Source organism: Limanda limanda, chromosome 16 (genome assembly GCF_963576545.1).
Source record: "Limanda limanda chromosome 16, fLimLim1.1, whole genome shotgun sequence".
Lineage (NCBI taxonomy): Eukaryota > Metazoa > Chordata > Actinopteri > Pleuronectiformes > Pleuronectidae > Limanda > Limanda limanda.
In genome coordinates, this window is record NC_083651.1 from 8570390 (window position 1) to 8584776 (window position 14387).

The 14387-nt window shown below is 39.3% G+C and overlaps 2 protein-coding genes across 2 annotated transcripts; one reads left to right on the top strand and one right to left on the bottom strand.

Annotated features, from left to right (window-relative positions):
* The first annotated feature begins 6690 nt into the window (after positions 1 to 6690).
* On the top strand, positions 6691 to 9636 carry nms (neuromedin S). The gene is made up of 6 exons (XM_061089099.1): positions 6691 to 6763; positions 7715 to 7761; positions 8367 to 8423; positions 8794 to 8820; positions 8928 to 8981; positions 9481 to 9636. The coding sequence occupies exons 1-6, from the start codon at positions 6691 to 6693 to the stop codon at positions 9634 to 9636; spliced, it is 414 nt and encodes a 137-aa protein (XP_060945082.1).
* Positions 9637 to 10228: 592 nt separating this feature from the next.
* pdcl3 (phosducin-like 3) lies at positions 10229 to 13631 on the bottom strand. Its single transcript, XM_061088236.1, has 6 exons — positions 13566 to 13631; positions 13021 to 13141; positions 12670 to 12760; positions 11466 to 11609; positions 10958 to 11166; positions 10229 to 10816 (listed from the first exon to the last, which is right to left on the bottom strand). The coding sequence occupies exons 1-6, from the start codon at positions 13569 to 13571 to the stop codon at positions 10668 to 10670; spliced, it is 720 nt and encodes a 239-aa protein (XP_060944219.1). The 5' UTR covers positions 13572 to 13631; the 3' UTR covers positions 10229 to 10667.
* Positions 13632 to 14387: the final 756 nt, after the last annotated feature.

The following is a 14387-nucleotide window of genomic DNA, read 5'->3' on the forward strand; positions in this document are numbered from 1 at the left end:
CTGCTTGCATTTCCAGCACCTTCCATCGAAGAAACACTTCTCTTCATCCCAATGGGGATCATTTAGAATAACAAACATCAGTTGTGACAGAGGAATATTATAGGATAAAACTGGTGTTATCTTGCTGTCAACAAAGAGAAGACCATGACTTCCATATCCTCTCTGTCACACTCAGTCCAAGCTTCTTCATTCCTGTACTCTGCAGAGGAGGTTCTTTTTTCGTCTGCATTTGTTTGATCGTTAGCAGGATTACACAAAAACTACTTGACAGATCAACGTGAAACTTGTTAGGAGGATGAAGTATTGCTCAGGGAAGATCCCCAAAAATTTGATTGCAGATCTGGATCAGGGTGTGGATCCAGGATTACTTTAAGCATTTAACATTGTGAAATTCGTTTTTTTTCATTAATTTCTCAGACAATAATTTGGGGATTTTGATGAATAAAATCTGGTAAATTTAGTGGACTGTTATTTATCGTCTTGTGCAATTTGGAGCAGATCCCCCCGAAAATCCGGACACAGGTACGATTGCTATTCTAGTTGCGTTTGTAAATCAAAATGCTCATGGTTACATTTTCTAACTATTTTCCTGAGCACTGTATTTTTGTTAACTTGCACAATTTGCACAACTGGGGACTGTTTCCTGATGGGGATGAATCACATTAGGTGATTAGGCAAAGTTTTGCAGTCTGATGCAGTATGTTGAGCTAAGTCATAAATAAATGAGTGCTCAGGTTAATGAAGCAACAAGTCACCCAATTCCACAGAGTGTCTCAATGTGTTTTATAATTTTTTAGAACAACTGAGTTCCATGCTACAGAAGAATTGAATATTTAATCAGACTCACTAAAACGTATCAATAAATCAGCTATTGTACTTTAAGCAAAGAAAAAATACCCAAATGGGAAAATTAGACGCGAAAGATTAATCTGTATTCTATTTACCTTGTGACGCAGTATTCAGAACACTGTGTTTATTTGCTCAATCACACACAATCACACAACAACACTTCTGGGACGCTGACGCTAAATCAAACACACACAAACAGGAGCAGCAATCAGGGACCATCCGACTTCAGACCATCAGAGAACGCCTCTTAACATTCATGGTGATGAAGCAGCTGCTACAACAAACCAATCAACCCAAAAGGCTGTGCTGAAAATCACAGGACTGCACGACACTTTCCCATCATGCTCTATTGCTGGTGAGTGCGTCCCGGGGGAAGCAGGCTCAGCACATATTTCAACCTATGTATATGACCAAAGGGAGATGCACCGAGGTGGTTGGGAAGCAAATGGCCAATATTTGTTGAGGAGTGTATCATGTACCATATGGTGCTGAGACACTGCTACTATCACACATGCCTCAGAATGTGTCATTGAATGGGTTGGACTGGAAACAGAAAAGAAGGAATGGGAAGTGACTACAATATCCCATACAGAAGACAGCTAATATGACCACGATGTAAACCATTTCTTATCTGGAAAGAGGATGACCATCGTTTTCTAGCCCTCAGAAGATTTCTTCATAAAACGTAAACCTGACGTCACACACCCTCAAAAGGCCTGAGACATTCCCCCAAAAGTGTTCTGAAGAAATGTCTTGATTTATCTTATTGCCCTTGGAAGATAAATCCCCCCCCCCAAAAGATGTCCACTCATCCTGAAATATAAGAGACAGTTCAGAGCTGAGAATGAAGAGGTAGCTGTCATGTGGCCTTTTTGTCCGAACCTCTTTGCCAGGGTGATATCTACAAGTGCCTCTGGAGGACATAATGAAACACCCTGCCGTTCACACACACCGAGACGTGTGTGACAGGAGAAACTATGACTACCTGACCAGAGAGCATCGCTGGTCACTAAATGTTCGCCATGAGAAGCATCATAGTCCGTTTTCTTCCAACTGGCATTAAGACAAAGCTTTGATGTGGATCACGCTTGCCACCAAATCCTGAAAAAAGAGGTACTTCATAAAAATGGTGGAGTTTCAGATGCGTCTCTTTAACCATTATATTCCACCACCTGTTGCGTCATGTTAAACCTATTGGGCAGGATTAAGGAAGAAGTGGGATTAATGAAGAGAGATGTTGTTAAAGACAGCCTGAGGGTGATGCTTCTCATTGAAGAGCCTACGTGGTTTCACCCAGTGCAAAATCACATCAGGTAGTGAGGGCTTCACATCAAATGAACAATCAGACAGCAGGTTAATTGCAGCTCCCAGTGCCGCAGAGTTTTCTCAGCTTCAGCGTTTCTTGATTTATTATTTCATTTCACCACAAAAATCTCTGTTTAAAAAAAATCCTTTGAACAATACGACAGCAGCTGTGAGAGGTAACGTGCTCACACCACCAACGCTATCAGACTGGTATCAAGCTTGTATCATGTTCACAGTGTTCAACTTTTAAAGTCTTTATAGATATTAGATAATTATTGTAATTTTGACCTGATGCCTACATTAGATGAAAACTTGCAGTCTCCTCATAGGTACGACAGCTTATCTTGAAGGGGACATTAACCAAATACCCCCCAAAATCCATTCAATTAATGAACTTGTTTCCAGGGTTACTTTAGAGCAGATCCAGATAAAACTTAAATGTGGTTTCACCAGGAGACAGTTGTCAGAGGTCTGTGCTCCACTGAGTGAACTTTGTAGTTGCTTGGATATTTCAATCTGGATCAAAGTGGTGTATTGGCAAACAGACAAACTCACATCCCAACAGCTACATCCCTTGCAAGGGAGTTTCACAACATTGAATGAAGTTGTAAAGGCATTTCCAGATTTCTCCAACCATCTAGATAGAAAAATATACTGTCCACTGCACTGTAAATAAGATTGAAACCTGTTTTGGACCTAACCTAATCCAAAAGATGTTAGTTCAAATTTCTTACATGTATAACAAAGGAAAATATCCATGCAGCATTGTGCATTAAAATATAAAATAAAAAATTTTTTAAATAACAAATACATATCCTCATAAATATATGATCAAATTGCTGTGATGGGCAGACGAACAACAAATCCTTTGTTTGTCATTACCACCTCTACGCCTCATATTCTTCACTGAGCAGATTGGATCTGTGTTTCTATATCCTTTCCATAAGAGCCTTGGAATGGAGCAGGTCCATCTTTCAAAATAAGAAAGTGAATAAGAGGCTCTTCAGCTGCTTCTTTGTGGCTCAGTTATTCCCATTTCCTTTGTTTATGCGAAGTTCAATCAAACAAGATGGACTGTGATTACCAGAACTCCAAAAACGCTGCAAGAATCAAGAGTCAGTCATCTTTGAGTTTATTGCTTTTTATATCTCTGCCACAAGACAGGGACACTCGCTCCAACCGTCTCCTGCTCAGCCTTCTGGAGTAAACAGTAGTGGATTTGATTGCGTCACTTGTTATTCACAGTTGAGCAAAATGAAATAAAACAATTGGTGGAATTAAACGAGATAAGTTCACTCTTAAAATAGGAAAACTAAAAACTTACACAGTAAATGAGCTTCAATTAAATAGTCATATTTTTAAATTTTTCTATATTTTCTTTCTCATTGATGAAAAGTGAGACCCTCAACCCTCATTCTATTTTCTTAGAAGAACCAAAACAGCCTGGAGAATTTGAAGAGCAAATACTTGAGCTGTTAAATTACCTCACACTCTTATTAAGGTTAGTAACGATTAATGCATGACATCATATATCATAACATTTACATAAAAAAGACCTGGATCAACAGCAACTGCTGGGATATTATAGAGAGATGAGACATGTAAACCTGGTGCTGAATTTCTCTCCACTTGTCTTAATAGGAACTTGACAAGAAAATAAAATAAATGTTATTTTATATCCTGAAATAAAAAAAAACTGATTTTTTTTTTGTTAGTCCAATATTCGACGTCCTATTATCTAAATGTTGGTCTCCGCCAACTTCCAAGACAGGAAGGAGGACAAAAGGCTGTTGAACTTTTTTATTTACCTACGTTTACCCAAAAACGTTATTATACTTTTTTTTTTTACAATTTATAATACATGCAAAAGAGAGTAGGCAATGCTCCAAAACTTTGGAATACCCAACTAAGAGCTCTCAGAGGTTCGGACCCGGATGTGAAAATTTTATAAAGACTAAATTCTTTAACTAATGTAATGTTGCAACTTTCCAATAATGTACTTTGCTCATATGGCATTTTTTCCTATTGGGTTCTGTTGTATATATTTTTGGTTTACTCTCCTTTTATTATTTAATTTCACTTGTCTTTCCATTGTCATTATTATTATAAAGCAGGTATTTTACTTTCTTATTATATATCACTCTCATCATAATTAATTGGTGTAAAATCCGGCGTGAGTGAAATGTCAGGTGTTGGTTTGTGGTGAGTGGTGGTCGGAGTCAAAGTCTCCGCTGTACCTGATCGCAGCAGTTAATCCCCGAACAGAACAACATACATTCTCCACATCGGAGCTCCGCCTGACAACAGCTCTGTTACACTTAAATAAAACATCAGTCAGGTTTTGGATCAACTGTCTGAAGCAAACACTCAGCAGCGGCAGTAGCAGCAGAGGACAGCTGTCTTTTGTCATATGATAAGAGTGGTATGTGTCTTGACTTTACATGTATTCATAGTTTATTCATATCAGGGATAATCCACATGAATCCACGTCATTACGATGCATTGTGCCAGATTTCGTCAAATAGCTCCTGTTAATATGCAGCCCAGAGCGGGTAGAAGTAAGAGGTGAGGACAGAATACATGAAAGCACATTTAGGATGTCTCCAAATGGCCCAGAATGCCACTGAACCATAGACTGTATATAAAGATGGATGACAAGTCTTCACGTCCTCCTGCTATCAAGCTATTTTATATCATACCGATTAAAGTAATTTTTTAAAGGTGGAAGAGTCTCTTTTTTCTGTGTCCCTGCCTCTTCTGACAAGGTTTACAGGTTGTCCCTTGCACTTCATTTAAAAAGAAAAGTGAATTTGTAGTCACTGCTCCGGCCCTGTGGAACACCCTTTTAATATCTACAGCCTCTGTAGACGCATTTCAAAAAGACTCATTTATTTAAACTGGCCTTTTGTCGGTTTGCTACTGTCTATTTCTTCAAATGTGAGTCATGTTTATATCCTTCTTCTTTATTGCTTAATTTGAACAATTGTTTTTTTGTGACGCACTTTATGACTTTACTCCACGAATGTTGGCAAACTAATTCAACTATCAGATCTCCAGAGTTATGGCTTTAACCAATCAGCACACAGCTCTATAACAAGGATGATAAACCTCCACTGCGGATGCTGCAGACGATGGAGAGGGACTTTCCGTAAATCGGTTTTACCAGAAGCTTGGTTAAACCACAGGATGACTCAAGCTGTGGAGACATTTTTTTTAGCAGAAACTGAACTGCTGGTCTTGAGTGCTCATATGATGTATGTAGCAGCTACAGAAGCACTTTGAGGATGAGCCTGACTGACAGACCCTCTGTGGAGGAGGCTGCGTTCCAGGACTCCAGGGAAGTCTTCCCAGACTCTCTGCCAGAAATAACTGAGGGTGCTGAAGATTCCACTGAGCCGCACCAGACCCGAGACGAGAGTCAAACTGAGATGCTAAAAGCATCATGTTGCTGAGCGGCCTCAGATGACTCACCTTGACCTCCTCACATATGGATGCTCTGGTTTCCTGTATACCTGCAGACAGGGGGACTTACAGGAGAATAAACGTCAAACTGTGTCAGAATACCGTGTTCACAGGTTATTTCTGTGTATGAGAAAAAAAGTTGACAGATTATAATGAGAAATGACGTCTGGCCTCCAGTTTAGCAAGAAAATCTACTTTCAAACTTGAAACAATGCTATTTAGATTAAGAAATAATTTCAACAATTTGATTCTAACACATCAGTGGTGCTCGGAGCTGAAATCTGTAAAGGTCTCGACATTGTTCTGGTTTTCTTTGATTTCTCAGATAATAACTGAGAGATATCGATTGAAAAAAAGACATATTTAGATGACTGAAGAGTTGCCATTCTAGTTTTGTTTTTCATAGTATTCTAAGACAGTGGTGTGAGGAAATTAATGGTCGTAATTTAGTGTCCAGCCCACGTGAAGGATCAGTACACTGTCAAATGTACCAGAATCACATAAAAAAGGATTTAATACAGTCCCCCTTTTTTTTTTTTTTTACAAAAATCCCTTAACGTCATCGTTTAATAAAAAAATTAAACGTCAAATCACCTTCACATCACCTAAACCACACATGAGGTGAGCATTACTAATTTAATACTACTTACGATATTCAATGTATCGTCAGGGTAATCATCCATTTCCCTGTAAAGCTCACGTTCCAGTCATATCATCAATTATAAAAACCTGACGTCAGCACTCAACCCATGTATTCCCAGTACGGAGTGTGTGTGTGCGTGTGTGTCTGTGTGTGTGTGTGTGTGTGTGTCCCTGACTCGGGGGTGGATGGTGCGTTGGAGTTGGTGTGATTGGTCACCCCTGCGTAAGAGAGGATGCTTTTCGGCGCTCAAAGTTGTGGGCTTTTTAAACAGAGCAGAGGGCAGAGGTGTTCAGACCTCACACACACACACCACAGGGATCAGGCGGAGACGAGCAGAACCGAACCGAGCGGACCAGTGCGCACCAAGAGACACAGCATCTCCAATACCAAAGCGCACAGATCCAGAGGAAGAGAAGCGAGTACGCGGAGTCATGACGCTGCCAACAGTGCGAAAACTTTTTATTTTATGCTTATTCTGGTTTCTTGGATGTTGCAGCTCCACAGGTGAGTGATCATAATAATACAAAACGTGCTTTTAACGTCCAAGGGTTCAACTGCATGTATAAGTCTTTACAAAGTGTGTGGTCAGAATTTGTAAATGGATCTCTAAAGTGGGTCTTCTTTCTTGTTTGTATTTTAACTTAAAATCCTGAGATGGTCAAATGATGCAAAGTTACAGCTCATTATAGAAAAACATAATTCAGTTCTAACAGTTCTAATTTATTATAGTGATTATCGGAGATGGAATACCATAAATAAGATTATGGTGATAAAGTGGTTAATTTAAGCTGGCACTGGAATAAAACAACTATTGGTTAGAAAAGGTAGCACAGTATTGAAAGTATTAATTATGTTTCGTTTTCTTTATACACCTATATTAAGTTATTCATGATGTATTGTATTTTTTTCAGGGGATCATTTACGTTGTGTATAAAATCTCTGTTTACAAAAATACCTGTAACTGTAACTGGTGCAAAAACTACAATATTCTCCACAATATGAAGTGGAACTAAAGAGGACGTATAAAATATATAAAACTACATACTCAAGTAATGCACACTACTGTATCTTAAAGGAAGTAAGCGAGTAACTGTATTTAGTTACTTGCCATGATGTCTAATGACACCAGATCCTGTAAATATGATTGAATTTGAATTAAGACTTCTATTACCAACACTTTTGCAGAAGCCTCTTTATGGTAATTGTATTTTCTCATCTCTGATTGAGAAGCAGACTCAGTGCTGGTCTGGTCCATAGATTCATATAGAACAATCCCTATGATGTCACTGTTGTGGACCACAAACACATTATTATGGCAAATTTTTTACAATTCCTGATGATTGTAGATGCAATTACTTTTTTTGTGAAAAACAATTGAGATTCTGCATTGCCATAAAAAATCTTCCCAGTATTGTTGAAAATATTCTCAAGGCCTCTCACATGCTCTTTGTCCAGATGCCAGCCCTTACGATCAGTGGGAAGACGACATAGAGTTCAGAAAGGTAATGAATTATCGACACCATTCCTATTACATGTTCAATGTATGTCTCTCTTCTTTCTTCCCATTTCCAGGTCTGATGTTTGTGATAAATAGTTTTTAAGGTTGTCAGTAAAGGGAAGAATATTATTACGTTACAGAGGAAGTTAAGGGGCAGTCGGGAGAATTCAAAGTCTATTTCGCACTTGTCATCATAATTGAAAGAGGGTGAGGTTGTGCGTATACAGGCAACCCCCCACTCAATGAAAGGGTAGTAAGGCAAAGGAAATGAAAAACAAATTGACACAAAGTGGATTTTAGTGATAATAATAATAATATTTAATGGGAGTGATTGTAGAGATGTAGTGATGATGTACGCACTGTGTGCTGAAAGCATATACAACTGCAAATACATTCAGTCCAAATGCTCAGTGCACCAACAGCTGTATCGGAGAAATGTATTTGGGATTGTTTGGAATGTTTAATAAACCCAATTTCATTTGAACTCTTAATTAGTGAACATAAGACATCGTCTCCCCCCCCCCCCCTGGAAAGTGTATTGGTCACTGTTGAATCTGTGAAACAGTGCTGCTGTTGTTGGGTCATCATTAATTGTGTTGGTGTCTGTAGGTGCGTGGCATCCAGGCTGGTGATCTGAATGACGTCTTGTGGAGAGACCAGGATGAGGTGAGTAAAAACACACTAGGAAATCACCTTTAAGGTTCATCATACTAATAGTGTTTTAATATTTCAGTTTCACCAATATTAATACAATTACTGTAAATATGACACATGTAGTTGGTGCATGCAGTTGCTTGTGGTCAGCTTTCCCACAGCAATGAAGTTCCTCATTAAGACAGTTATAGGATGATAAAAAATGTTATGTGGCAGTTTTTTTTGTATAAATTACATATATATATAATACACATGTAGATTCCATATTTACTATGGAGTGGTACAGTACAGGGATGTACGGTAGACTGGTTACACACTCATGGTGTCTGTGGTGTTTTTCCATGTTCCTTCTATTATCAACTAGAAATGTTTTTCCCCACAGGAACAAGTTCAGAATGTTTTCAAAAGAGTAAGTTTTCCTTATTGTTTGTCATCTATTTAACTGTATTTCTAATTTGCGAGATTTGTTCAGCAACAGTTCACTGACTTTGGGATTTCCTCTGTTTTTCCCACCAGTTTCTGTTTCATTACTCCAAAGCACTTGACTCTGTAGGAGCTGTACAGCACGAGGTGAGCGGAAAAAACAAACCACTCTCGTATTTTTGATTCATCGCATATTTAAGTATAAGATCAAGCATATCGAGCAAATGGTGACAATTAGATATGAATGCCGACGTCTTACTCCGAGCGCTCAGGTGACTGATGCTCCTCAACATTCACAGATGGATTACACATTTGAAGGATAACACCTGCTTAGCTGACTGTGAACCTTTTGTGCCAGACTTGTTTCATCAAAATCCATCCAATGATTCCCTGGAAAATCTCAATCTCACTATGTGATAAAAAAAAGAAAAGCAAGATCTGGCCCGTTGTCTGTGTCCGTGAAAAGATTTGATCAATTCCTTCTTTCATAAAAATCTATGCATGACTTTCTATATAATCCAAACACACTAACAGGTGTGAATAAGAATTTAATTATCTTTTTTTGGTGAAATAAAATGACCTAACTTTGAGAAACTTTTTTTTTTTTTTTACAAACAAACAGTAACTCTTCTCTTTCCTCCTCCAGTCTCACTCAGTTCACCCTCTGATGCGACTTTCGCCAAAGCTTTCCCAGAGGAGAAAGGTTCTACTTTTGGTGAGAAAACTTAAGATACATATCCACATCTTTAACAGTGAGCTGTACACTTTGAGAAAAGTGAAGAGGTACAATGTGAACTTTTAAAGAAGATGAAACAGGGCTATGACTTCAGCACAGGGACATGTGAAAATGCTGTAGGAAGAGGATGCACACAGGAAAACAGCGCATGACTAGAAGCCGTGAAACAGTGATTGAGATGAGACGGCATGAATCACTGATCAGGTTCGATTTGCTGCTGACACTGACGTTTCTCTTCCTCTGTGTCTCTAATGAAAAAGAAGATTTGAGTGCTGCCAGAGGGGCTGTTGTAAAAGACCAGTCTGAAGAACAAACAAGGAAAATCAGATCTGACAGAAGAAGAAGAGCAGCAGCGGGCAACTTCTCCTCCGGACGCCACAATCAAAAAACAGCTGATGGGACAACACATCTCCAACGTGGCTGACGGGCACATGGCTTTTTGTGACCAGAAAATAAATTATTGTATAGATGGAAAAAAATAACAGAGTGGCTGCCACATGTCTTCCTGCTTCCAAATGTCAACGTGAAATGTTTCCAAGCACAATATTTGTCATGAAATATGTATTTTAATCTTGAAACAAATCATTTAAAAGAAGGTCTTAGGCAAGATCTTTTTAGGTCAATGACAGATTCCAAAAAAATAGCACTTATACTGATATTGTGGCAAAGCGGTGAACTCACATTTAATTTTACATATTTTAAATGTACATGTACATTTTGTGACAAGATTAACATGCAACATAATAAAAAAGTTAAAATTTGTCTTTGATTATTTTGTAGAGATTCAGTGCATGCAGCCGGACGTTATTAAAGTTACAAAATGAGTGATTGTTGTGACGTTTTTTTTCTGCTAACATGTACAGGAAGGTTCAACAACGAGGTCGTACTGTAGGTTTGATTCTGTGCCACCAAGTTCCTTTGAGCAGGATTGATCCCAGCACAACAGCGCCACCTACATGGTCAAAACATGAAATGAGCTTGCTTATAAAGGAGATGCCATCGATGCCCATATTATCATCAAATGTTTCAAGGTCCTCTGAGTGTTTCCCAACATAACAGCCGCATGGTGTTTCTATTTTGGAGTAACATGTTTTCTTCTAATCGTCCTCCTCCTCAGAGTCACTGTCCTTTCGTGTGGGGAGCGAACATCTGATTGACGACATTAGCTTGTCTTCTATTTGCTTCTTCGGGTTTTCCTCCAGGTCCGTCTTCACCGCCCCGGATTCTGATAACCTCCACTCCAGCTCTGAGAGAGTAACAAGACAAATCACAAATAATTAATTCCTAAAACATGATGAAATATACAAAAAAAATTGAGGAAAACAAGAAAAAATTGATCATCAGCTGTTCAACGATGCAGTTTTTCAGTAAGCAACTTTACACCCACCGTCAACTTTGAGGTTCATGCCCCCGAAGACCAGGGGGCCGATGAACTGGGCCTTCATCTCCCCCTCATAATAGACAAAGATGGTGGGCAGGTTGCGATCGGGGTAGTTGGGGATGCAGGTGGTGGAGATTGACTTGATGAACTTGGTCTGCTGGAACTTCCTGGCCAAGACGCTCAGGTGCTGGTTGATGAGCGAACACAGAGGGATGCTGGCCAATAACATGAGCGGCGAGGAAAGAGTGGACAGATATGTTAATGAAAAATGTTGATTAAAAAAAAACAACTCAATATACGTCCTGATATAAATGTAACAGGGTTTTATAGTAGGCCAGAAGACCGAAATAAATATTTTCAAACCAGACAAGATCACTATTACATATTAAGAAATGATATTACCTAAAAATGGTAAAGATCATTAAAATCACAGACTTTCTGCTTTATTTCAATAAGCCTGTGACAGTTTTTGTCTCATCTTTGTTCAAGTGCCCGATGCGGTTGGATGACTCACCCCTGTTTGTAGAGGTGCAGCACCACCCAGATGCCTTCTCCGGCCTGATTCACCTCCTTGACGTAGTCTTGTGCTGAGATTTCAAACACATCCTTGAACACATTCTTCAACTGAGACGCCTTCCACTCAGAAAGACGCTTCTGTCTGCAAAGATATGCAACACCAGTTAGTGACATGACCTCAGTCTACGATGAGTTAGAGATTCATATTTGAAAATAATAGCTTAATATTTGGGAGGATGAGGCCATTATTAGGGCCCGAGCACTGACAGGCACTGACAGACAGTGAGGCCCTATTGAAATTGTAAAAAAAATTTCAGGCAAATTAATTGGCTTTTTGAGGGCTTTAACATGCTCAAATTCTTACCAAAATTTTCAGAAAATTCGAAAGTGGTGAAAATGTACGTACTCTGGAATTTTCAATGGGCGTGGGAAAAATGGCTCAACGGTGCCCCCCCCGCCCGAAACGTGTTTACATTGACCGATCTTCACAAAAATCGATACACATGTGTATCATGACCAGGCAAACCAAAAAAGTCATAGGTGCAATCTGAAAAACGCAACAGGAAGCCTGCTATTTTGCATTTAGTGGCCATTGTAGCCAAATTCCACATTTTTTTCCAACTTCAAATTGAGATGAGTGTCAAATCAACAAGATGGAGATACAAACTAACTCAAAGATCGATTTTTCGTCACACGGTGTGAGCGTGGCGTGGCTTCAAAGTTTGATTACACGCCATCGAAACACGAGATTCTGTATCGCCGACTTGCATGGACCATGAATCCTTTGATGCTGAGTCGTAAAACAAACAACTTCAATCCTGCAGTGTCACTGGTCAAAGATCAAAGGAATCGTTATGTCTTGCAAAGGTGACATCTCTCTCTCTTTCTCTCTTTAAAATATTGGGACATTTCCTCAAACCGTGTAAACATTGAGGTACGGCGAAGGTTCATCCTTCGCCAAAGGAAACGATGTTGTCATAAACAAAAAATAAATGAAATTTTACAAATATACTGAAATTATTAGACAAATATATCAGACCCCAGTGTCCATGAGCTCCCTCTACTGGAGCTAAAGGTTGTTAATCCATCTGGACAATCAACATGCTGACTGGTTGGCTTGGCTTTCTCCACAAAACAGGATGATGCTCAGGTCTGGGTGTTGCTCAGTACATCAATCCCCTACCTGGATCACCTTCACTCACCTGTACATCTCCATGGCAGCCTCATCGTCGTCACCAAACTCGTCTTCATTCTCATCCAGTTCTTCCAGTGTCATGGTCTCATATGCTTTAACTGTTCAGAGAAACAACAGGCAGAGGGTTTAACATGTTCATAATCTAAACAGTATCGCAAACAGTGACTGATTGGAGTCAAATTAGCCATCATGAAAGACTTTGTGGTTTAATTTCTTTATAAGCAAATAAACCTAGACCTCCAGGGTTAATGGATAAGGGTTACACTTTAATCCATGTTCTCTGAGGTGGAAACATGCATTTCCACCATTAAGGGACAAGGAAAAACTGATATACAGTTCACCAAACGGTCTCTCTTACCGACAGACTGCTGTTGGAGGGCCGCCAACTCCTCCTCTTCATCATCTTTAACTATCTCTTTGGGAGGAAGAATGCCTTTCTTCCTCAAGATATCGTTCCACTCGGTGTCTTCATTTGGGTCCTGGAGAGAAAACAAAGAATAAACACATGTGATGTTACTCTCGGTTTCTTTATGCTCTGCCTCCATTTCAGTTTTTTAATAACTCAATAACTCGAAATAATTTATTTAACCTTAACAACATTTCTACCATTATCAGATAAATGTATGTAAAGCAATTAATCGAAGAATCAGAGATAATCTCAGCTTCAGCATTATCTCACTTCATGTCAACCTGTTTTATGGTGTGTTTCTGCTGGACAGGTTCGGGTCATTTCGGGTGGGGGGTTGAGGTACATGCTAAAGCTAACAGGACAGCTGTAGATACGCCCAGCTACAATGCTATCTAGGTTTCACTAAATATTAATCGACAAACGGCGTCGACAACTAATTAAATAAATGTTTCCATTCCCCAAAGTGTTAAAAAGTGTCGTAAAGACGAACCAACCTGCATTTTGACGGATTAGAGTCTTCTCAGAAATCACACTGCTGCTCTCCTCCTAGACACGGAAACAGAAGGAGCGCACACCGCCCGAGTCCGGCTAGAAACACAAACCTTCCGCTTTCTCACATTCACATTAAATACATATAAATACATAATACAGATCAAAATAATAACTTTTAATCAAAGTTTATTTGACTCTTGAAGTGTTTGTGTTTTTAGATTATGTGAAAGAAAAGTAAATTCAGGTTAAAAAGACAAGGAACCGATGCCTTGCGAGTAGGACAATAATAAAAGTGACACCAACTTCCTCTTGAGACGCACATGTCCTTATAAGGAGTTAGAGCGCAGCAGGCTGTTTGTGGCTAAAACCAAACAGGTGCTGTCACACACACACACACACACACACAAACACACGCACGCACACGCACACACACACACACACACACACACACACACACACACACACGCACACGCACACGCACACGCACACGCACACACACACACACACACACACACACACACACACACACACCACAAATATATACCACTCCACGTACACAAACACACACACACACACACACACTCATACGCACACGCATACCACACCACATACACCACATAGACACACGCTCACACACTAACTAGAATTTAGCAATAACTCTTTCTATTTCTGTCTTTCTGTGTGATGACTATAAAGTTAAATGCAAACTATGTCATCCTGGTGGTTTTTTCAGCTGAAAATAAAGGTGATCCGACACGCACAAAAAAGCCTGTTATAAAATACATTAATGTTTTCGTCATAACAAAATTTTACGGTATGGTAAG